Source organism: Helianthus annuus, chromosome 1 (genome assembly GCF_002127325.2).
Source record: "Helianthus annuus cultivar XRQ/B chromosome 1, HanXRQr2.0-SUNRISE, whole genome shotgun sequence".
Taxonomy (NCBI): domain Eukaryota; kingdom Viridiplantae; phylum Streptophyta; class Magnoliopsida; order Asterales; family Asteraceae; genus Helianthus; species Helianthus annuus.
Genome location: NC_035433.2, coordinates 132,516,375 through 132,541,629, shown reverse-complemented (window position 1 = coordinate 132,541,629; position 25,255 = coordinate 132,516,375). Strand labels below are relative to the sequence as shown.

At 36.1% G+C, this 25,255-nt stretch overlaps 1 protein-coding gene across 1 annotated transcript; it reads left to right on the top strand.

Moving 5' to 3' along the window:
• Positions 1-60: 60 nt before the first annotated feature.
• On the top strand, positions 61-5,365 carry LOC110878574 (fructokinase-2). The gene is made up of 4 exons (XM_022126919.2): positions 61-570; positions 3,385-3,717; positions 4,834-4,950; positions 5,069-5,365. The coding sequence occupies exons 1-4, from the start codon at positions 163-165 to the stop codon at positions 5,198-5,200; spliced, it is 990 nt and encodes a 329-aa protein (XP_021982611.1). The 5' UTR covers positions 61-162; the 3' UTR covers positions 5,201-5,365.
• Positions 5,366-25,255: the final 19,890 nt, after the last annotated feature.

Genomic DNA, 25,255 nt, shown 5'->3' with positions numbered 1-25,255 from the left:
AATATATTACAATATTAATTAATATTAATCGTACACAAACTTTTATATAAGAGTCAATCTTGTCTATATATATCCTCTCACCACCCACCCTCTAATCCCTCCCTCACATCATCTCTTTCCTCTTAAAAAACCTGCAACTTTTTTCTTCTCTCAAGCTCATCAATGGCGGCCACCAATGGAGTCACCGACAAAAAACTGATCGTCAGCTTCGGCGAGATGCTAATCGACTTCGTCCCCACCGTCTCCGGCGTCTCACTAGCAGAAGCACCGGGATTCCTGAAAGCACCAGGCGGCGCTCCGGCGAACGTCGCGATCGCCGTCTCACGGCTAGGCGGCGACGCGGCGTTCGTCGGAAAGTTAGGCGACGATGAGTTCGGTCACATGCTCGCCGGGATCTTGAAGGAGAACGGTGTCTCCGGTGAGGGAATTTGCTTTGATAAAGGTGCGAGAACTGCGTTGGCGTTTGTTACGTTGAAATCGGACGGTGATCGTGAGTTTATGTTTTACCGGAACCCTAGCGCCGATATGTTGTTGACGCCGGAGGAGCTGAACCTTGAGATTATTAGATCTGTAAGAATTTCAAACTCTGTTAACCCTATACGTATAGTAGAATCTGTGATTCTCTGTGTTTGACGTCATTTCCTGGTGGAAATCTGGAAGCGCGTGCATTCCACGCGCGCTCAACCACCTACTTAGATTTAATACTGTTAATAATAATATTAATAATTAATAAAATAATAATTAATTTAATTGTCTAAAAGACAGTTTTGTTGACTTCTATGGATTGTGATTCCAGAAGAAATTAGAAAAACTTATGGTGAGATTTTTTTAAGTTAAGTTGATTTTTTTTTTAATTTTATATTTAGAGATCTACTCAATATTAATAGTATTTAAAGATAATGCTTATTGAGATTTGAGAGAGACCGGTTAAGAATTATAAAATGCAAAAAATCTGAATGTGTAGTTTGTTGATATGCATGATGGTGCAAAGCAGTTAATTATTAATTTTTTTATCAAGTGGTAGATAAAAGAATTTATATTTAACTCTTTGGTATTTAGACTTGATGATCCAGTATTTGTAATATATATGTGATTGTGAAAGGGTAATAGAGCTTATTTATGTTCTAGATTTTGTGAATAAGGTGATGGATTATTTGATATGATTGATATTTCAGTTAAAATGTTTATTTGATGCTTAAAGATTTAAGTATCTTGCATGCAAGAAAAAAAGAGGATTATTTGTTGAGATTTGACAAGAAAAAAATGTTGAAATGAGTATGATGATATTTTTTAATTCAAGTTGATATTTTTGTAATTTTATTTTGGAGATCTACTCATCACTTATATTTAAAGATTATGCTTATTGAGATTTGAGAAGAGACCTGCCAACATAATTATATAACCCAAATATAAAATTTGAATATTTTTTTGTTGATATGATGGTGCAAAACAATTGATTAATATTTAATCTATCAAGTGGTAATTAAAAGAATATTTAAATTAACTCTTTGATAATTAGTTTAAGCAGTTAACTTTTTGAAAGTATTATTTGTAAACTCTTTATTTAATTAATTATATATTTGATGATCCAATATTTGGAATATATATGTGATCTAAAGTGGCAACTGAGTTTATTTGTGTTCAAAATTTGTAAATAATTTTAAGCGAAATGGAATATTTTGATATGTATGGTATCCAGCTAAAATCAGGGGCGGAACCAGAGGGGGTCAAGAGGGTCCGTTGAATTTTTATTTATAAATTTTGAGTTTTTGAAGAACAAACTTAGAGATAACTCTCTAACTAAATCGTTCTAGTTCCCGCCAAGGGCTAAAACGGTGATCAATGTTTGAAGACTAAATTATCTTACTTGCAAGAAAGGAAAAAGGAATTTTTTTGTGGTCCTCAGCTTTCTAAAATGAGCATAAAGGACCCCTATACTTTTGCGTTGGTATGATTATTGAAAGATGTAAGAAAGGGTAGGTGTGAACTGTGATACACATTTCATGCACCAAATAGGAAGACATTGTACGTACACGTGGTTTTGTACAATTGAGTAAAACTAGCAGCACGGGCTCTCCAATCTCTTTTTCTTTTTATTTTATTTTATTTTTAAAATTATTATATAGTTTTTTGATTATTAAAATTTAATATTTCTTTAATATTACGTTAAAAATAAATTTGAATGACTTTGTTTTTGGTTATTTTTTTGAATAAACTTTATTTTTAGCATTGACTTAATATCTTCAATAAACCCCACCCACACACACACACAAAAGCTTAAACTACTTTAAAATAAAAGTATTTTGTTCTTTTTCATTCTCTCATGTATCCTTGTTTAAATTATTTGTTTGATTGTTGCTAAAAACATATTGGCTTTGTTTAACCACTTACATTACATTTTGTTAATTTGGAGTAAAAAAGATAATTTATTTGACTATAAATTGACCTTAAAGACAAATCTGTATAGTAATGATCTCATTTTTTAATCACTTAAGCAAATCATGAATTTCAATTATTGAATATAAATTAGTAAAACTGATATTTAGAATGTTATTGTGATTTGATAACATCTTGCTTGCTTTATGGTAGGTTCTTTAAGGGATAGAAAGACAAGTATATTGTCACATTTTTTTACAAATGATTTCGGTCGTTTTCGGTTATTTGATAAGATAATAATAACTGGTTTTATTATCGTTTGACATGTTTTGCTATTCAAAAAGGGGTAGCGGCGCAGCTTATTGCCCGTTTACCAACTATCTCGATGTAATCTTATAGTTTAAAAAACTGTGAACATTTGTTCCGTTTTAAAAAAAATTTGCTCAAAATCTTTACCAAAGTAATAGAGTAAACTGCCATTTTGGTCCCTGAGGTTTGGTTACTTTTGCCACTTTAGTCCAAAACTCAAACCTTTTGCATCTGGGTCCCTGTGGTTTCAGTTTTATTGCCATTTTGGTCCAAAAATGAAATCAGGTCATACTTGTCTTATAAAATCCTGCAATTTTATCATTTTCCTCAGGGGCAAATCAGGTCATATTTGTCTTATAAAATATGGTATTTAATTATAAAAAAGAAATTATCATTTTGCCCCTGCGGAAAATGACAAAATAACAGGATTTTATAAGACAAATATGACCTGATTTCATTTTTGGACCAAAATGGCAATAAAACTGAAAGCACAGGGACCACAAGATGCAAAAAGTTTGAGTTTTGGACTAAAGTGGCAAAATTGACCAAACCACAGGGACCAAAATGGCAGTTTACTCAAAGTAATAAATTGGAAAAAAGTAGGTAACAGTGTGTTGTTGCATAAAGGTGTATAATACATCATGTCATAATCTATAAATCAAGAAAATGGCAAGTAAACTTATGGTTGTTAATTTGCAGGCAAAAGTTTTCCATTACGGATCAATAAGTTTGATCGTGGAGCCATGCAGATCAGCACATCTCAAAGCAATGGAAGTTGCAAAGGAAGCAGGGGCGCTTCTGTCATATGACCCAAATCTCCGGCTGCCATTGTGGCCATCAGCCGAGGAGGCACGCGAGCAAATCATGAGCATATGGGAAAAGGCTGAGGTAATCAAAGTGAGTGATAACGAGCTTGAATTTCTCACCGGAAGTGACAAGATTGATGATGAGTCAGCAATGTCTTTGTGGCACCCTAATCTGAAGCTTCTGTTGGTTACTCTTGGTGACAAAGGTTGCAATTACTACACCAAGGTATGTAGCCAGTTAGCCCATTGCAATGTACAACTTTTATTTGTATGAAGTTAAACTGTTTTTGATTTAGGATTTTTGGTTCTAGAAAAGGGTTAGAACTATTTTAGGTAGAAAATTAATAATTGCATTTATATCTTACATTTTAATAAGTATTATTAGATAGAAAGGATAGTCATATCAACATTTTAAGAACATGACATATATGCAATGTGCTTATTTATATGGCTTGTATAAAACCAACATGTTCATTCATATTCGGTCTATTAACTTGTAACAGAAACCGCTAGCATAGTCAGATCCGGTTTTCAAAACACTCGTGTAGGGTGTGGGAATAGTGGGAGCGTTAGATATTAGATTTTTAGATACGAGTTGTTTTTAAAAATAGTGTTTTTAGAGCATTCACATCCAAATAACTAAATTATGTGTGTGGTGTTTTTAAAATATAAAAAGTATAAAAAGTGGTTATCAGTGGAGGAGAGAGAAAATGTTACTGTTCATCTGTATATTTGGGGGGACACTGTTCACCCCCTATAATTTTTTAATATATTTTGAAAGTGGTTGTGAGTGGAGAAGAAAGAAAAGATAATGATAAAGGTATAAAAAATATTATTTAATTGAAAAGAAGAGAGAAAATATAGTGTTTTTTAGTGTAATTTAGGGTGAAAATATGGTGGATTGAATGTGAATGCTCTTATAAAGCTTAGATTATGAAGTGCTATTATTCTGTTCTGTCTTATCCAATAAGCGACCATCTTGGTCACTTTAATTACTTAAATAGCATTTAATATAAAAATATGGTTATAAAGTATATTATTGCAGGAAAAGGACCCACATCCAGCTGCTTTATTCCTGCTTTACATTAAATAATAACAATAAAGAGTCCTGCATCATGATTCATGTTGAATTAACACCTTTCATCCTCATTGGCACACATTTACAATTAATTTCATGCCGAAAGTAAAACATTCACTGATCAAAAGGCTTTAATCCTCTGAGTCTTGGATCTTGAATCAAAATTTAAAAAATAATACTTTTTTTTTTGAAAATATAAAACTTTGTCTAGAAAGCTTTCATCATATTTCTAATATCTTTTTTATGAATCTTTGAAATTTGCAGCATTTTCATGGTACTGTGGGTGCATTCCCAGTGAAAGCAGTGGACACAACAGGTGCCGGTGACTCTTTTGTTGGCGCTCTCCTGACAAAGATCGTTGATGACCAATCCGTGCTCGAGGTAACTTGAAAATATATATACTTATATATATTTTATAGAAGTGTTCCGGGTCAACTCAAAATAACACAACATATGACCCATTTTGACTCGGAATAATGTTAATGGTGTTGAAATGCAGGATGAAGCAAGGTTGAAAGAAATACTGAGATACTCGTGTGCCTGTGGAGCGATCACTACCACCAAAAAGGGTGCGATCCCTGCCCTTCCTACTGTGCCAGAGCTCGACGCCTTTTTGAAGGCTCATCCTTAGATAGTATTTTCGTCGTCTGTTTTGTTTTTGTTTTCTTGATCGAATAATAAAATTTCTTTGAAATGATTTTGTATTATCATCAATCAATGTTTAAAGAAACAGAATTCAGTTTGTAAAAGGTTGAAGAATTTGAGTGATGAAGTGTTTTCAACCCTAGTTTACTTATTGGTATGTTTGTTTAGATCGTTTTGTTTTAATTTACTAATTTTTCAAATAGTTCCCCAACTTGCTTTTTCCAAAATTTCATAAATTTTTAAATAGAGTTGTGTATCACATGACTATCTAAACTTACACCATCAAATCTTTTATATTCAAAAGTTTTATAGATCTTTTAAAATACATTATCAAACTTTTACGCAGTGGCGGATCCAGGAATATTTCCATAGGGGTACGAAACATTTTTAAAAATTTTAGGCCCCTAGGTATATAAGTAAAAAAATCGGTTCGTATTGGGTCGAGTCGGGTCATGTAAAACAAACGAACATCAAACTAAATTTATATAATCATCAAAAACATGTCAAACCTTGTTACAAACATAATTAAAACGTCGACGCCCTACGGGTTTTCATTTTTTGAAATCTATCCAAAACATCATCTAAAGCTAATTTCTTAAGCAATTCTTTCTCTATATAACATAAGTTCATCGCTCCATAACATAATATTTCAATTTTAATTTTCAACTATTCAAGCCTTAGAAATCATAATTTAGTTGTAATCACCCTAAAAATATATAAACAACATAATCACCCTAAAATCATCTAAACAACCATAAACAACGTCAAAACACACAAAATTTCAAACCTATTTAACAACTTTATTACCCTTTTTCTCCTATAATATCAACCAAAATTATCAAAATAACAAAGAAATTTACCCGTGTTCGGACTCCGGTTAGATTTGGTGTCGAACGACGGTGGTATGGTGGCTGATTACGGTGGTCGCCGGCTGCTGGACTGTTATCGCTAGGTGATGTTGTTCGTTGGCAGTGCAGGGATGCAAGAGAGAGAGAGAGCGAGAGGGAATTTCTAAAGGTTTTGGGCTTTAATTATTTTATTATAGTTTGAAATATTGTTGGGTTTGGTTAATGGGCTAAGACTTAATGGACTAGCTAGTTAGGAATTATAAGTGGGTAAAGTATGGGTATTTGGGTTTAGTTAGTTAGGTATTAAAAGTTATATAATTTAGGTAGTATTTTTTTTAAATAAGAATTTACTAAAAAAATTTAAAATATAAATTGATAACACTTTTTACCTAAGGGGTGCGGACGAAAAATTTGAAGGGGTGCGGACGAAAAATTCCAAGGGGTGCGGACGGGATTTTCGACGGAACTTGGCACTAATTTTTTTCCCCGAGGGTGCGCCTGTCACACCCCAACCGATGGCGGAATCATCGGGGCATGGCACTGAGCGAAACAGATTGTCCAGAAGTTTCCATAACAATTATCATCACTATTCAGTTTAAATAACACGTCCCATACCGTGTCCCAAATAACAAACAAATTATTACAGATAACAACTAGTCAAATACTCTGTTCCGACAACTCAGATTTAAATAAAACAAATAAATATTGTTCAAATGCTCCTAAAGACCCAGCCTGACAAGATCTACAAACAACTATACTCTAGTTGCTCTTTCCTGACAGACAACTATTTGTTGGGGGTCTCTAGAGCTTTATTCTAGCCTCGCTTTCCTAGCAAGAAAACATCTTAAACACCTGTCACATACGTTAAAATAAAGTCAATATATAAAATGTAAAGGTGAGCATACAAGTTTGATAATAGAATATAGAGTTCGAATAGTTTACACATAACCAGCGCGTACACAGAGGAAAACGAAGCATCTTAATTATCGACATGGACCTATCGATACCAGTGACTGCGGGTTGACTGTCCGAGACAGTTCGCAATACATGATTACCACCGTAATCCATGCAAGTAATTGTCCTTAACAACCCCCGTGTGAACGGGTGCTGAGTCCAAACTATAGTACTACGTCGTTAAGGCAGGTAGACAGCATTCCACGTGTAAACACAATCAACAAGCATTCATTTAGTCACGTAATACATGCATAATGGTTAGCGTTCAAATAGTTTGAGTAGTGTGATCGTTTGTGTTTTGATATAAGTAACGTATGTACCACCCAAAAGTGCTAAAAGCAAAAAGGGATCGAGTATACTCACAGCGATTGATTGATGGATTGAAGGGAGCGCTTGAGAGTAGGGTTAGCCTGAATAGTTCGATAGCATAACGATGAGCAACACGTAGAATGGAAACAAGTGTGAGTGGGTCGAACATCCTGGTCGATCGAACAGTAGGTTCGATCGAACGGGTTGTTCGTTCGGCTGGAAGATCCGTTCGGGCAGTCTGTTCGATCGGCCGGTAGGCTCGATCGGCTGGACTGTTCGAGTGGATTGTTTATTCCTTTGAGTAGGATGTGTTTGTGTATAATGGTTTGACCTTTTGAAGTTTTCGTTGTAGTATTTGAGAACACTGAAATGTTCTTACCTTTCAGGTCGATCGATCGAATGGTCTGTTCGATCGGCCGGCTTAACCGATCGGTTAGGAACTTCAGTAGTAGTCCTCAGCACAGGATATCACTCGATCGAACAGCATACTCGATCGAACAGCATGCTCGATCGGGTGGCATTCCAATACGTCCAACGAATTGAAAGTCGATTAAGGGTTGAAGCATAGTATCTCATCATCCGATGAGTAATGTTATCAAACGGCTCGTTCGATCGAACATCACCTCGTTCAATACTATACTTCATAAAATTGTCAAAGTGTGGGGCCATATGCTAGCCGATCAGCTGACCTGGTCGATCGGCTGACATGTCCGATCGGTTGGGCTGTTCGTTCGGTCAGCATCCTGACCTGGTCGGCATGTTCTGTTGATTTGACGTTGTATTGAGGTAGTCTGACAACGAGCTAAACCATGGAACTTCCATTCTTCCTTGTTTCACCTGCTCGGACAGGAATCACCCAAATCCGGCCAGTGAACGGTTCAGAACGGTAGTTTAATGTTTAACCCGGAATCGGTGAACCTCGTAGATAGAATCCTAATCTTGAACCACTCATCCGCTAGAATGTTTGATGAGTTGACTCAAGCTCCGTTTCTACCGGTTTGAAGGCTTTGAGTGTAAAAGAGTTGAAAGAAAGTTGGAAATCTTCCTTTCAAATCCTTTACATCATGTAAATGTTTAGATCTTTGATAGATCTTAGCTTGTTTATGTGGAAATCGGTTAGATCCGAGCTATTCATGGTGGATTGAGGCCAAAACATGATGTTCTTGAAGAACACCATGATGACATCATCCTAGAATGCTTAGATCTTGATGATTTCACGGTTAGAAATCAAGATTTGAAAGATAGAAAGGTGTAGGAGCATGTTTTGATCAAGAAAGTACAAGATTCAGGATGAAAACTTACCAGAATTGGAAGAAATCTGAGAAAAGGTGAGGAGCACGAGCTGGTCGGTCAGAGAGTTTCCAAAAGTGGAAAGAATGACAATGACAGCTCTATTTATAGGCTCCAAAAGAGGAAAGGGCTGGCCGATCGGCCAGGCATCCCGATCGGACAGCCAGCTCGATAGGACAGTCCGTCCGATCGGCTGGGCTGTTCGATCGGCTGACAGCCTGATCGATCCACAGCCTGATCGATCCACAACCTGGTTCGAGTGTTCGGTGCGACGATTTTTGATATTTCGATTTCGATTGAAGACGATACGAGTACGGTAGAGTTTCCTATTCAAATTACTTTCAGTCCCAACTACTATATCTAACATACAATCACCTATATTTCACCTATCCTTACGTTACCATTTGTCGTAATTCAATTTCGATTGCATTCGATTTGAGTTTCGAGTTTCGATTTGAGTTTCGATTGATTCGATTGATCACCACACAAAACATAAAGTAAACATGCACAGGTAACACATAAGACACACACACACACGTATAATAACAACCAAAGTTCGCGAAATTTGAGATTCGAGTTCGATGATGGTTAGATCGGTTTGATTACTAATTAGTTAACTTTATCGCATTGTTACTTCCTACTATTCACAGTCGTAAATCGGCTCGCGTCGATTAAACATTCGATTACTTCGATATATTCTGATTAACAACACTTACTCCACATAATACAAATAAACATAAAATAGACTAATTACAGTCAAAGAAGTCAAAGTTGACTTGGACTTTGACTTTGACTTTGACATTCGAAAACACGGGGTGTTACAGCGCCCGCCCACCTTGGGTTGGGCTTGGGTCCGTGATAGGAATGAGCTATGAGGTGGAAGTGATGTATAGGTATTCTTAAGGGGCTATAGTGTAATATGGAGGGTAGTATAAGTAATAGAGAAATAAGGCATGTTAGGGATAGGATTGAGTTTGTTAGATCGATTAGGGCTCCTGCGATTGTGCAGTGAGAGAGGGCGTAGCCCTGGGATCACTTCGGTGATTGTTTATCTTCGATTTGTATTTCAATTCCAATCTATATTCCTATTAATCAGAATCGGATTCCTATCATTACTCCCCCCTTCAAATACATTATGAAACTTTCTTACATGTATATTGTATATTATTGTTTACACTTGTATTAGACTAATTTAATTAAGTCTAAAAGATGGGCTTGAATGATGCTACACCACGAAGCGTGGGTCTTGATGCGAAAAAGAAATATAGGATAACAATGAGTGACGTGAACATGAGTTCTGTTCATATATTTTAAGCTTAATGTGTTATTATATGTTTGATCAATCCAATTTTCAAGACATAACTTGCATTCTATAAACTTAATCAACCAAAATTGCATACAATGAAAAGTTACTTGAATAAAAAAAGTCAATAATAGTAATTATAATAACAATAATGTTATCTTGAGATCTAAATCTCTTTGATAAAAATACTCGAATCATTTGAGCTAAGGGTGTACGGGGCGTCTTCGGTGAGGGTGTTCGGTGAAGGCTTTCCCCGATCGGGAACACCGCCGCCATCCCCGCGGGGTCCCGAATCGGGGTTGATTTTGGGTGGTGGTTCACCGATGTAAATTTTGCGTGGATCGAGGAGATGACCGTTGAACGGTCGACTTTTTAATAAAAAAAAAAAAAACCACTTTTTTTAAACTAATATAAATACCCAACTCATTCTCACCCTTTTTTTATACACAACCCATCTCATTCTCTATATTTTTTTAAACTCTCCAACCACAACCATTTCACTTTTTATTTTTTATACTCTCCAACCAAACCCCCTCCACTTTTTATTTTTTATACACCGAGCAATGGAGAACCGACCCCGCGAGGCCAAGAAAAAAACTAAGGGACGGGTCTCGAAACCGTCTCGAGATGGTTCGAGCGGTGCAAATGCTCAACCACAACCCCCTTTCGGATACACTTCACAACCCCCGTTTTTTTTCCAACAACCTCCACACCCCTCGTTTTACAACACCCAACAACCCAATTTCGGCTATTTTCAAAATTTGCTATCAATGGACGCTCCTCCTCAATCCCCCGCCTTCGACCCATATGCTTATCGTTCTCCACAAGTTCCTTCTACACGAGGAAATGTCGAACGTCCTCTACCTATTGACGAGGACGACGAGGACGATGAGGTAGTGCCCGAAACTCAAAATTTGGGCGACGACGACGAGGAATATGAATATAATGTGGACGAAGACGCGGGCAACGAAGAAGACGAGGCTCGAGAAAAAAAAGGGAAAACGGTGAGCGAAAAATGGACAAAAGAACAAGAAGAGGCGTTGGCGAAGGCGTGGGTACATTGTTCTACCAACAAAAAAAAGGGCAATCAACAAAGTCGCGAAAGTTTTTGGGGTAAAATTTTAGAGCACTTTAACAAAACTATCGGTGGAAGTAACCGGACCGTTCATCAAGTACGGTCTAAATGGAACCCGATGCATTCGAAAATAAACTTTTTTCAACGGCCTATACCAACAAGCGGTAAAAATTATATTTTTTTTAACATTGCATATTTTTTATTTTTTTCCAAGTTCATACTTTTTTAACACTTTATATTTTTTTTTATTTTATAACATGTAGGATCGCACACGAGCAAGCGGATGTCAAGATCTCGACGTGATGAAAATCGCGTTAAAAGAATTTAAGGAAAGATTTCCAAGCGGTTTTCAACACATCGAGGCGTGGGAGGTCGTTCGAAAACACGAGAAATGGGCCCAAGTCCCATTGATGGGCGAGGAAGGTGAAGGTTCGGCACATAAAAGAAAGCCCGTTGACGTAGACTTTTCAATACCGGATATGAACGAAGATCCCTCGCCACAAAGAGCACAACGGCGAGACAAGCGTCAAGCTACATCGTCCGAGGGAAGCTCGGCCGAGTTGGCGGCACAATTCAAAGTGTACACCGCCATGAAAGAAGCGAAGCAAGCGGTAGAATTGGAGACGATCGAATTGAGAAAAAAAGAGAGTCGGAGGCTCGCGAGCTCATATCGGCACAACTCGAGACGATGAAAAACTACAATTACGATCGAGATATGAAAACCTTCCTTAAGCCGCACGACGATGTTCCGCCAAGTATGTTGCCGATCATCCTCGCCCGAAAGCGAGAAATCGCTAACAAGTACGGGTGGCCATGCGATTTCTAAAATTTTAATTTTCTAGGTTTAATGTAATTTTTATTTTCTACTTTTAATGTGTTTTTTTTTTCTAGTTTGAATGTGTTTTTTTTCTAGTTTGAATGTATTTTTTTTTTTTAAATTTAATGAAATGTCTTTTATATAATTTTTAAACATCCATAATTTTACCAAAAAAAAAAAATTAATTTTGAACTCACCTAATAGGGGAGTGCCGCCATCAAAAATCGGTATTAGGGGAGTGTATTAGGGGAGTTGACATGGCACCATGTGATTGGTTGTGTGTAAGAGGGGGGACTCACCTATTAGGTGAGCACCCCTTACACCCTAAGGTGGGGTTGAGTTGGTGCACATTTAGTGTTTCCATATGCCATCATTTCTTAACATAACTTAATCATACCTAATATAGTACCAATGGGCAAGTGGAATTAAGAGTTTTTTCCTAAACTAGTGGTGGTGAAAAAAGTATTTATCATTTTAGTGTTTTTTGAAAACTATTTACTAAAATAGTGTTTTTCATCTATTTTTGTATTTACCTTTTCTTTTATTTAACATATCAGACTTATTTTGTTTATTTTTTATTTAATCAATCCATTTTCTATTTTTTGTATGCTGTTATTCATTCCATCCATTTGTAGTATTTCTTACCAGCTCCTTATAATTCTTTTTTTTAAATACACCCATGTCAAAGACGAAATATAAAAATACTAGTCCCAAAATACTAATTAAATAAACTAACTAAATAAACATATCTAATAAACCTAGAATTATCCCTAGTTTAATATACATGACTCAATAAATAATTCACCATTATTAGACCCGTTTTAATGTTTATCTCATGAATATAAGGTTATTGTCTACACAAAAGAATATAATCAAACACTAAAACTTGACTTGCCATCGGTCTCTATATCCCATAAAAACGAAAAATAAAAGAAACAAATAAAGCCAGTTGTTACATGTCTCTATATCATATACAAGCGAAAATTAAAATGTCAAATAAAAGCGGATTGCGAGTGTTCTTAAAATAAAAAAAATAAAAATTTTAATTCGGTTCATATTAAAAATACGTTTGTTGAGGGAGGACGTCTCAATATCATGTAATAATAGATTAATTTGGGTCCATTATGTAGAACAAACGCAATTATAAAAATTTTAATTTATTTTTAAAAACCATGAAATCCTACCATTCAATCTTTATGTTCGACTTTTGCATCCTCGTAAAAATTCTGAAATCGCAAAGTTGACAAAGTCATCGTTAAAACTTTGTAGTCCTTCGGTTCGATATTTACAAACTAAATATAAATGTAGTCCTTCTGTTCGATATTTACAAACTAAATATAAAGATTTCAATCTTTTTGTTCTATCATAAAAAAAACTGATTAAATTACAAACAAAGTCCACTAAGAAGAATGCAAATCTGATTCAAATATTCAACTGAAACTATGATATATATTTTTTAAATAATAAAAAGTTACTAAAATAAATGAAAACACCACTTTGTTATATAAAATGTACCTACAAAATAAAATAAATAAAAACACTACTTTGGTAAATAGTTTTCTAAGAACACTAAAATTGTAAATATTTTCTGCACCAACACTAGTTTAGAAATAAACTCGTGGACTTACTGTTGTAATTTAAAATAATAAAATATCTAAGGTTTTGTTATTTTAAAAAGGTACTACAAAATTATTTATGGGTGTATGACTAATACATTAACCTTCAAAGGAAGAATAATCAAACAACATCAACCATATCTAGTAAATCACACAAACAAACAACAACAATCATATCTAGTAAATCACACAAACAACAAGCTATTTATAGGGTCTATGGAGAGTGAAATGCAAGCAAACCTTACCTTCATCCATAAGATAGAGGGACTGCTTTTCAGAGAAACCCCCAGCTCAAAACAGATAGCTAAGAAACATACAAAACTAAACAAATTGACATAAAAAACTACTACTAACAAAATAAGGGATGAAAGAGTAGCATACTAAAAATAAGGACATGTATAATATGTGCACACATGCCGCAGTCACAAACACATGCAAAATACCCCTAAATTATATGCACATCTAAGTTCCTAAACCACTTGTATATTACAAATTTGAATGGCAGCTAGTAATTATAATTAATTTAATAATATATATGCATACATATCACTTAGATTAGATGTCTAGTCAGATTAAGAATAAAATATGTGAAATTTTAGGAAAGTTTGAATATATGTCAAGTGGAAATGGGTTATGATACAACTTAAAATGATTGCTTTTTGTTCCACCTACCCCCACAAATCCCATATCTCACCTAACCTTTTATTTTCAAATAAATTAACATACTTTATGATGAAATATATAAAAGAAAATTTTATAATAAAACTCTTAAAAGAGTAGGGAAATTCGTCTAAATCTTTTTATCTATACCAAAATCATTATTAAATATGAAATGATGAAACATGATATTGACTCGTTACCTAGATCCAATGTTTTAAAAACCGGTTTTTAAATTAAATCGGATTAGGCTAAAAAATGGTTCAATCAGTTGAACCAGGTTGTACCGAGCGGTTCAACCGGATTGACTAGTTAACTCTATAATTTCATAAATTACAACATTAACTCAAAAGTTAATCCAAAAATACATGATTACATATTAAAAGATAATCCATAATAAAGAAATAATCCAAAAGATAATTGAAAATCATTCAATTTTCCAACAAGCTCTTTTAAATGAAAGTGTACAATATGTTTAAGCCATTTGAATGTTGAGGCCATGTTTGGATGAGCTTATTTTATCTCCTTATAACTTATTGACTTTTTGAAAAAAAAATGAGTTTTTGTGAAATAGTGTTCGGGTAATAAGGTGAAAATGAGCTTTTTAGGCATTGAAAAGGAGAAATGAAAAAGTCACTTGGTTGTGACTTTTCCAAAAAGGATATAAGGATGTTAAAAAGTCAATAAGGAGAAACAGAAAAGCTCATCCAAACATGCCCTGAATACATCAAGTTCATGATCGTATAAAAGATGAAATTCACTATTATCGTTATCCTCATAAACTAGAGGATAACTATTTTCGTTTCAGACAATATTAAATAAGAAGATTTAGTTACGAATAATTATAATATATAAAAATTACGTAAGATAAGTAACATATATAATAAAAATAAGTAATCACACAAACTAAAATAACATTGGGCCGATACCGGTATTACGTATCAAACCGGTATACCAGATTTTATCGTCGGTACAAACCTTATGCCGTTTCACTTATTTACCGGAGTGTTTCGTACCGGTTTACATCTGGAAACGGTAATACCAGTATAACCGGCCGATATTTACCGGTTTTTAAAACACTGCCTTGATCAGTGGATTACAAAGCAGGACGAACTCTTATTCTTAAACAAAAAACCCTTCATTGTAAGCCCCCAATTTTCTTAGACCTGTTCATTTTTTGAGTTTTGTTTTTTTTTTTTATGAAATAATGCCCCTTTCAAAAAAAAAAAAAAAAAAAAAAATCACAACTAATGCCTTCCTTCAAAAATTTTCACATCTAATGATTAGATTACGTTAGCGAGAATCTTTGGTTTGATTTATATAGTTGCATGCTAGTATATTATGTTAGTTTAAGTTAACGTTTAAACATGTGGAATTGTTTTAACTTTAATACTTATCCTAGTAGATAAACTTGTATACTCGTCAATACATTTGTTGGAAAATAAGTGAAAATAACATTTTTCACAAATATAGGAAAATGATTTTTTCCTATTTTGGACTAGAAATAAATATAATAAAATGAGCGGGTTTTATGTATTTATTTGCGGGTTTGTGTTCTATGTTGGAAGAGCTTCGCAACGAACTAAACCGCGTCCAAAACCGAGCTAAGATGAATGAGATATCGATGCTCAAAGTTGGGTGTTTGGAACATTCAATGTTGAAACTAAAGGGAAAGTAGCACCTTGTCCCACATAGGAGGAGAGATGGAACTTAAATGGGTATTTAAGGTGGAACTCTCCATCCTTATTGTTTCATGGAAGCACACACTAGTGTCCTCGCGAAGGGTGCGGAGCACCCTAACTCGCACTCGCACTCGCACACGCTCGCGCGCGCGCGTGGCGTGGGCGATGAGGCGCAATGTGGCGCACTTTACACTTCGCACGCTCGCATCGCCGCGAGCCGCTTGAGAGCCGCCTTTGTATTTTTGACCGCGCGCGCGTGTTGAAGCACAAGGGTTGCAAGGACCAAGTGGTAGGTGATGCGGCGCATGACATGGCAGTCATGCGCATGCGCGCGCGGGTACACGAGGCGCGCGGTTGGGCGCATGGTGCATGGGTCCTGCTGCCGCACCGCGCATGGGCGCGCGCAGAAGTGTGGCGCACGCGCGCATGGCAGTGAGCCAAGATGCCGCACCGCGCATGGGCGCGCGCCGCGCGCAGAAGCTTCCAGCATTGAATGACTAGGCAGTTTCAGTCCAGCTTCGTAACTGACGAGTTAATAGGCTTTGACTGAGAATTAAATAACGTATTAAATTGCATTGAAGACGTTTAATGCAATTTAAACCTCTCATTTAATTCATTTTGACTGTTTCAACCTAGGAGCTGTATAAATACAGCTCCATACCCACTTCAGAAGGACACCAGCAACAACAGCTATATGCAAACAATCTTCTACACTCTTCTGTTCATCTTCTTCTTACAAGCTTCAAGGTAACCTTCGGGTTGTAGGCGAATTCCGGCAGTACCACTGCTCCGGCTGTTGTACCCTGGGAAACAAAACGAGTACTCCTGGGAGACTCGGAATTTGTTTTAAGGGAAGCGTGTGTTCACGTGCCTCAGCCACTCTGCTTCTACTCCTTTCTTGTATTTTGGTTTATTTCAGTTGTATTGTTCTAGTATTTTATTTTTAGCTTTCCTTGTATTGTAATCAGTAATAAAATATTGTTTATTTTATTTATTTATGCGAACGGATCCTACAATCTTAAAACAAATTTTTAAAACCGTTCGTGTAATCAAAACCATTCTGTTTGTGATTCAAACCAGTTTTGATTTCACTCAGTTTGTGTTTTAAAAACAGATTTTTTTTTGTTTTCTTCTTTAAAGGAGCGACTTTGGTTGAAAACAATTTTGCTTACATCAGAATTGTCCTATAAATTTGCTAAAACTTTCTGACTTGGTCTTCAAAGTTGGACTTAGAAGCCAATCAGTAAGTTCTAATTATTAAAATTTTCTGTTTTGGTCTTCAAAGTTGGACTTAGAAGCCTAAACAGTAAATTTGTGGTAAAAAAAAAAAATTAAAATTTAATTGTTTACTTCTGGTTTTTGCGTAAATCAGAATATTTTGACTAAACTTTTAAAATTTTAATTTTTTCAGAATGTCGACCTCAAACAACAACAATACGAATGTTGTAGTTGGAACCCCTGCCAACACTGTGGGAGCGTCCACAGTGGCAAATCATGCTGAAAGACCTGAGAAGTTCTCGGGTCTACACTTCAAGCGGTGGCAACAGAAGATGTTCTTCTACTTGACCACCATGAACCTTGCGAGGTTCTTGACGGAAACCGCTCCCCAACCTGCGGAAGGGGAGACCGACGCTCAGGCTCTGAGCGCGGTAGATGCGTGGAAGCATTCGGATTTCATATGTCGAGGCTATGTTATCAACGGTCTCTCGGATGCACTGTATAATGTGTACTACAATATCAAGACTTCCAAAGAGTTGTGGGAGTCTTTGGAGAAAAAGTACAAAACGGAGGATGCGGGAACAAAGAAATTTGTTGTCGCCCGTTTCTTGGACTTCAAAATGGTTGATAACAAGCCGATTATGAACCAAGTCCAAGAGTTGCAAATTATACTAAATGACATCCATGCCGAGGGAATGGTACTTAGCGAGACATTTCAAGTGGCAGCCATGATTGAGAAATTACCTCCTGCTTGGTTGGATTTTAAGAATTATCTTAAACACAAGCGGAAGGAAATGTCGGTAGAGGACCTTGTTCTTCGTCTTCGTATAGAAGAGGAGAATAGGATCGCCCTAAAAAACAGCCTTGTGCAGCCTAGTGCTAGTGCAAACGTGGTTGAGCATGGGCAATCCTCTAAAGGCACAAAGGGCAAGGGGAAAAATGTCACACCCCAACCGATGGCGGAAACTTTTGGATGTGTGACGTTAATGGGGGTCGGAGGTTGGGATGTCCGGCGAAGTTCCGATCGGGTCCAACGGGTTGAACAGAGGCTATGGGAATGATCCGATGATTTCCGAAAGGTTCGGAATTGAGTTCTGTGTCTGTGATAACTCTGATTCGTGAGTCGGGATTGATGGCACTAATGACTTGAACACACCGGTAAAACAAAGGTGGCAATGGTGGTTGTGTGGAGATAGTAACTTGTGAGGCCAATTTCTCTTCTTCTTTTTTTTAAGCTTAGCTTTGATTATCAGTTATGAAAGTAATGGTCATTAATTTGGAGTTAAAGACTTTAATTATTTGACAACAATTGCCAAAAGAAAAAGTGAAATGGAAGCGGCGTTCGTTTCGATCTGAAACAATAGAATGCAATTGCAATTGAACATTTATGAGATTAATATCATGTTTTCACTTTGGCCCCTTGAGTTTTGATGACTATTTTGCTTAACCTTATAGTTTGACAAATTTGTCTAAATTAATTATGGCTTAACTCTATATATTAAAAAAAACTTTGTATTAATTAAATAAGAATGGCACATCACAAAATCAATAACAAAGAAATAAAGGAAAGAAATTAAGTTCTCATTATATACGTATAGGTTCCGGCTTACATAACAGGTTGGGTACTCCGGCTTACATAACAGGTTGGGTACCGTTGAGACCGTTTTTTAGCGGATGTTACAGTCTCCCCTACTTTAGGAGATTTCGCCCTCGAAATCTAAGAGGAAGGGTTGAAAGAGTTTTGGCACGAGTTGATTATTTAAAATTGCGAGTTTGGAGTTTGAGACGTTTTGAAAAGTATGAAATTTTTAACGAAGATGTAGGTTTGTAAAAGAATTTGTTTGGCTAAAATGGTTTTGAGGCATAAGCATGGTGGAACGTGTATAGATAAAGCGAGTTAAACAAGTTTTGAATAACTAAATTTGGAGTTGTTTTACAATTGCGTTGTATTTGCGAAAGGGATCTTTATATATAAAATGGTTTGAAATCAATAAAAGTGAGGTAGTTTGCGTAGGAAGTTTTAAGAATAGTATAAAATCACACATTTATAAAAAAAAAATGTTTATTGAGAGGGACGGGAAGGTTTGGTACTTTAAATAAAGTGATAACGGCCTACTAAGTATATTGCACAAGAATAAAGAATAGAAGGATAGTTTTAGAGGTAAGAAGATAAGTTAAGATTCAGACGTTTAAACAGACTTGATCGCGTACGAGGTTCGTATAGAAGAAAAAGAATCATGGAGAATAATTTGAGTATCAAAGTGAACGTTTGACCTTAAATAAATGAATGCAAGTATAAGAATCGCATAAATATTGGATAGACGAAAGTAGTGCGTTAAGAATGAGGTCTCGTCGTGGATAATCGGATATATAATGCGTTTGGGAGTTGTTAAAAGTTTGAATTAGGTCTAAAAGGTCTGCAAAACACTGAATTTCTCATGGCACGTTTTACGAAAGTTTGGTAACATGGTGAAAACACTTATATATAGGAAGTACCAGCGGCGTATCCACCATATTTTAACCATGTCATGTCTGTCTCGTATTCGGTGCCACGTTACGTTCCGTGTCTTACCATACACAGTAGTACACTCTATGGTTCTCATACGCCTATCATTATAATCCCGTGTGCACCCGCGATTATTTTGATCGTCGCATGATCCACATAGCTTGTACTAGTTGTGTATGAATCATGGTATACATAAAAAAATAAGAATGTATACGTATAAGAATATAGTATATAAGCAAGTCCATGCTTAAGTATGTATGGGACCCACGTAAGCGAATCCCTCGGATTCCACTCGCGTACGGGTACGAATGTATGAATCATGAGTATGTATGAAAGTATAAGCATAAATATAAGTTTAAGTATGAACATCCACGTAAGTATGAGTATAGACATAAAACGTACGAGTAGTATGAGTATAAGTATAAGTATAAGCATAAAACTCATGAGTATAAGTGTAGGTACAAACAATAAAAGTTACGTATATAGCGTACATTGGAGCATAACGAATTTGGACATATAAAACGCTCGAGCAATTTGAATATGTAGAACGAATGATATAAGTGATTTCGTCGCGAAGTATTGATTAAAACGTGTATGATGATATACATGTATAGTTGTGTAAGCGAAATGTTGAGTTTATTGAATCAAAATAGATCGAGTTTGATTTGGAAGGTAGAATATAGTTTGTAAATATAGAGAGCATAAAGTACTCATTGGTTATGCATAACGTATTTGGTAATGAATGGAAATGCTACTTTTGTTTTTAAAAAAAAAATTAGGTGTGTTGAAGGTTGTCGGTCCCCATGAAGTCTTCTAGCCCACGTGTTTGAAATTTGAATGACGGATTAAGTGGTGTGGAAAGAAGTTTTCGAAAATGCGGGTTTGTTTCATTTGCATCCAAACAAGAAATTTTGAATTTTGAAGGTTCTTATGAAAACGTTGATCCTTAGAAAAGAAATTTAGCAAAACGAACTTGGTAGTGATTGGGAAGAGTTTTAACAAATGATTTGTTGATGTCAAAAAAATTTCTTTGGTAAAACGATCGTATAATATCTATAGGATCTTTTAAGTATATGAGAAAGTTGGTTTGAATTCCGTTTGAGAATGAAAGTCTTTAGTGTGGTGATATAACGTGAGTGTGTTTTAGTGATTAAGTCGAATATGAAGTTCATGGGTAAGAGATTCATTGGACCGATTAAGTTGGTATGTAGCATTTCGTAAGGTTTTGAATATCGGGTAATAAAACATTTTAAAGTATGATTAAAAAGTTTGGTGTATGCGAGTTACATAAAAAAATAGATAGTAGGGTAAGAAATACGTTTGACAAAACAATAAACTTTGAAATTTGATATAAGTAGGTATTTTGATAAATGATAAAAGATTTAGTTATAAGACATGATCGGGTTTGCATAATAAAATATTTTGAGAAAAAGTTTTGGTAACGATTACATAGGTAAGGGAATCACCCCTAACCCGATGGTGAGGTCGGTTTACGTAAAGAAGGAGTGGAGCTAATCGTCAAGGTAAGAAAATCACTCCTATCTCGATGATATGTCTCCATTTTGGTTATAAGAAATATGCATAAAATTATATGAAATCTTGCATATGTATAAATGTATGAAAAAATTTAATATGTTGTGTGTGTGAAAAGAAAATATCGAAAATAAATTTGAGTTTGAAAGGTTGCATCGTATAAGATAAGTAATAGAAACACATGTTTGATTAAAATTTGGATGGTTCCAAAACGGAACTTTGACTAACCAAAGTGGTCGAAAAGTCTTTTGAATTTGAGGAGCATGCTTTGGCCTAATAGGTGGAATACTCTTGCCGACAAGTCGGTTAACGGTATTTACCCTTCCGGTTACTACATGTCCCAAATCAATCGAAATTCCGAGACTTGGCGGGATTTATGGAAAAAATAATCAAGGAGTGGAACTAGTCGACAAGGTGCGGGTTTCACCCCTAACTTGGCGATTTCGTTTCCTAAGTGTGGTTGGTACACGTCAGGTCAATATTTAATTTCAACACTTTGACGAGGGTCCACTAGAATTTAAATTTCTCCATCAAGGTGAGGATTTCACTCCTAACTTGATGGTGAATTTCCTGTAAAAAGCAAAAGTAGATGGATTGAGAGTTGTTCACCAAATTGTGGGTTTCACGCCTATTTTGGTGAAGTCGTCTCGTTTGTGTGATACGAGTGGTTTCGATTTTTAGTATAAACGAGTATAAGACGTATGTTCAAAATAATAATAACAAGTATAAGCACATAAAGCATTTCAAGAAAATGACACGTAAAAGACATTTCAAGAATAGCACATAAACATGTTTCATAAAAAAAAATAACATGTGAAGCAAGTATGGTCGAATTTGGTGCTTAACTATAGACTAGGTCAAAAGCATGACAATTTTCCTAATTCCCTATAGTTATGGCTCTGATACCAATCTGTCACACCCCAACCGATGGCGGAAACTTTTGGATGTGTGACGTTAATGGGGGTCGGAGGTTGGGATGTCCGGCGAAGTTCCGATCGGGTCCAACGGGTTGAACAGAGGCTATGGGAATGATCCGATGATTTCCGAAAGGTTCGGAATTGAGTTCTGTGTCTGTGATAACTCTGATTCGTGAGTCGGGATTGATGGCACTAATGACTTGAACACACCGGTAAAACAAAGGTGGCAATGGTGGTTGTGTGGAGATAGTAACTTGTGAGGCCAATTTCTCTTCTTCTTTTTTTTAAGCTTAGCTTTGATTATCAGTTATGAAAGTAATGGTCATTAATTTGGAGTTAAAGACTTTAATTATTTGACAACAATTGCCAAAAGAAAAAGTGAAATGGAAGCGGCGTTCGTTTCGATCTGAAACAATAGAATGCAATTGCAATTGAACATTTATGAGATTAATATCATGTTTTCACTTTGGCCCCTTGAGTTTTGATGACTATTTTGCTTAACCTTATAGTTTGACAAATTTGTCTAAATTAATTATGGCTTAACTCTATATATTAAAAAAAACTTTGTATTAATTAAATAAGAATGGCACATCACAAAATCAATAACAAAGAAATAAAGGAAAGAAATTAAGTTCTCATTATATACGTATAGGTTCCGGCTTACATAACAGGTTGGGTACTCCGGCTTACATAACAGGTTGGGTACCGTTGAGACCGTTTTTTAGCGGATGTTACAAAAAAGGACAAAGGGAAAGGGAAAGCAAAGGCTAGCAACCTTGGACCGAAGAAAGGGGTTGTGAAAAAGAAACCTCAAACGTTCCAAGGGACTTGTTACAACTGTGACGAGCCGGGGCATCGGGCTAACCAATGCAAGAAACCAAAGCGTGAGCGTGCGCACATGGTGGATGAAGACGGAATGCCTTTGGTGGCAATGATTTCCGACAAAAGCGCAATGATGGATGAGGTCAATACGGTGACCAATACTCCAAAAGGTTGGTGGGTTGATACGGGTGCGACCCGTCACGTTTGTGCAGACAAAAGTCTCTTTACCACCTTCAAGGCGTTTTCTGGAGAAGAGAAGCTGTATATGGGAAATGCAGCCACCGCTGACATCATGGGTGAAGGAACGGTGATCTTGAAGTGGACTTCAGGGAAGGAGCTCACTCTAAGCAACGTGTTGTATGTCCCAGACTTGCGCAAGAATCTAGTCTCGGGATGGTTGCTTAACAAGTTTGGATTTCGTTTAGTTTTTGAGAGCGATCAATTTGTACTAACTAAACGAGGAACGTATGTAGGCAAGGGTTATGCCCAAAATGGAATGTTCAAATTGAATGTAATGGCTGTCAAGAACATGAATAAAATTGCTACTACTTCTACTTATATGCTTGAGTTTTCTGAATCGAATAAATGGCATGGTAGATTAGGTCACGTAAATTTTAATTCAATACGCCGTTTAATCAATTTAAATTGTATACCAACATTCCATATTGATTCACACTATAAATGTGAAACATGCGTTGAATCCAAACTTACAAGAACATCATCAAAATCGGTTGAACGAATAACCGAACCCCTTGATTTAATTCACACTGATATTTGTGATTTAAAAGCGGTACCCACAACAGGTGGAAATAAGTACTTCATCACGTTTATTGACGATAGTACTAAATATTGCTATGTATATTTACTAAAAAGTAAAGATGAAGCAATAAGTAAATTTATCTTGTATAAAAATGAAGTTGAGAATCAACTTCAAAAGAAGATAAAAGCTTTGCGAAGCGATCGAGGAGGCGAATATGTTGCACCTTTTGCCGAGTTATGCGCAAAAAGTGGCATTGTACATGAGTGTACACCTCCTTACTCTCCACAATCAAATGGCGTGGCGGAACGAAAGAACCGCACTTTGAAAGAAATGATGAACGCCATGTTGATAAGTTCTGGGGTGAGCCACGAACTGTGGGGGGAAGCCATTCTCTCGGCTAATTATCTCTTGAACAGGATACCACTCAAAAAGAGAGACGAAACTCCATATGAGTTATGGAAAAGGAAGAAACCTTCATACAAATACTTGAAAGTGTGGGGGTGCCTAGCAAAGGTGACTGTACCACCTCCTAAGGCTCTTAGGATAGGACCCAAAACTGTTGATTGCATATTTATTGGGTATGCACATCAAAGTAGTGCACATCGCTTTCTTGTACATGAGTCCAAGAATCCTGATGTACACGTAAACACTATTATGGAGGTGAATTCTAACGTTGTGTCTTACTTTGAAAATGTGTTTCCTTTGAGAAGACAAACACATGCAACGTCATCAACACCCAATTTTGAAGTAGGTGAAAGTTCATCTACACCAGTTGATGAGGTGGTTCATGATAAGACACATGAACAACCTGAGGTTGAAGAAACCGATCGTAGGCGAAGTAAAAGGCCAAGGGTTGAAAAATCCTTCGGTCCAGACTTCGTTAGCTATATGGTTGAGGGCGAGCCCAATACATATCGCGAAGAGGTTTCCTCTTCAGAAGGATCTCAATGGAAAGAAGCAATAAGAAATGAAATAGATTCTATATTGCAAAATCATACTTGGGAGTTAGTAGATCTTCCACCTGGTTGCAAACCACTTGGATATCGCTGGATATTCAAAAGGAAGATGAAAACTGATGGAAGTATTGATAAGTACAAGGCTAGGTTGGTGATTAAAGGATTTAGACAAAAGGAAGGTCTAGATTACTTTGATACCTACTCTCCTGTGACGCGCATAACCTCGATTAGATTGGTTCTTGCTATAGCGGCTTTAAGAAATTTGGAAGTTCACCAAATGGACGTTAAAACCGCATTTCTAAATGGCGATTTAGAAGAAGAAATTTACATGGAGCAACCTGAAGGTTTCTCCGCCCCAGGTCAAGAGGGTAAAGTATGTAAACTCGTCAAGTCTTTGTATGGCTTGAAGCAAGCACCAAAACAATGGCACCAAAAGTTTGATCATGTCATGATTGACAATGGTTTCAAAATAAATGAGTGCGACAAATGTGTTTATTTCAAAGACATAAATGAAGGTTATGTCATCTTATGCCTTTATGTAGACGATATGCTTATCATTGGGAGTAATGATAAAATTATCAAAGCTACTAAAAGCATGTTGAAAGCGAGATTTGACATGAAAGACATGGGTTTAGCGGATGTGATTCTTGGAGTAAAGATCATAAGAACCCAAGAAGGTCTTGTGTTAAGTCAATCTCACTATGTGGATAAAATTCTTGAAAAATTCAACTCGGGAGATACGAGTGTCGCTCGAACTCCAGTTGATACCTCCCAACAT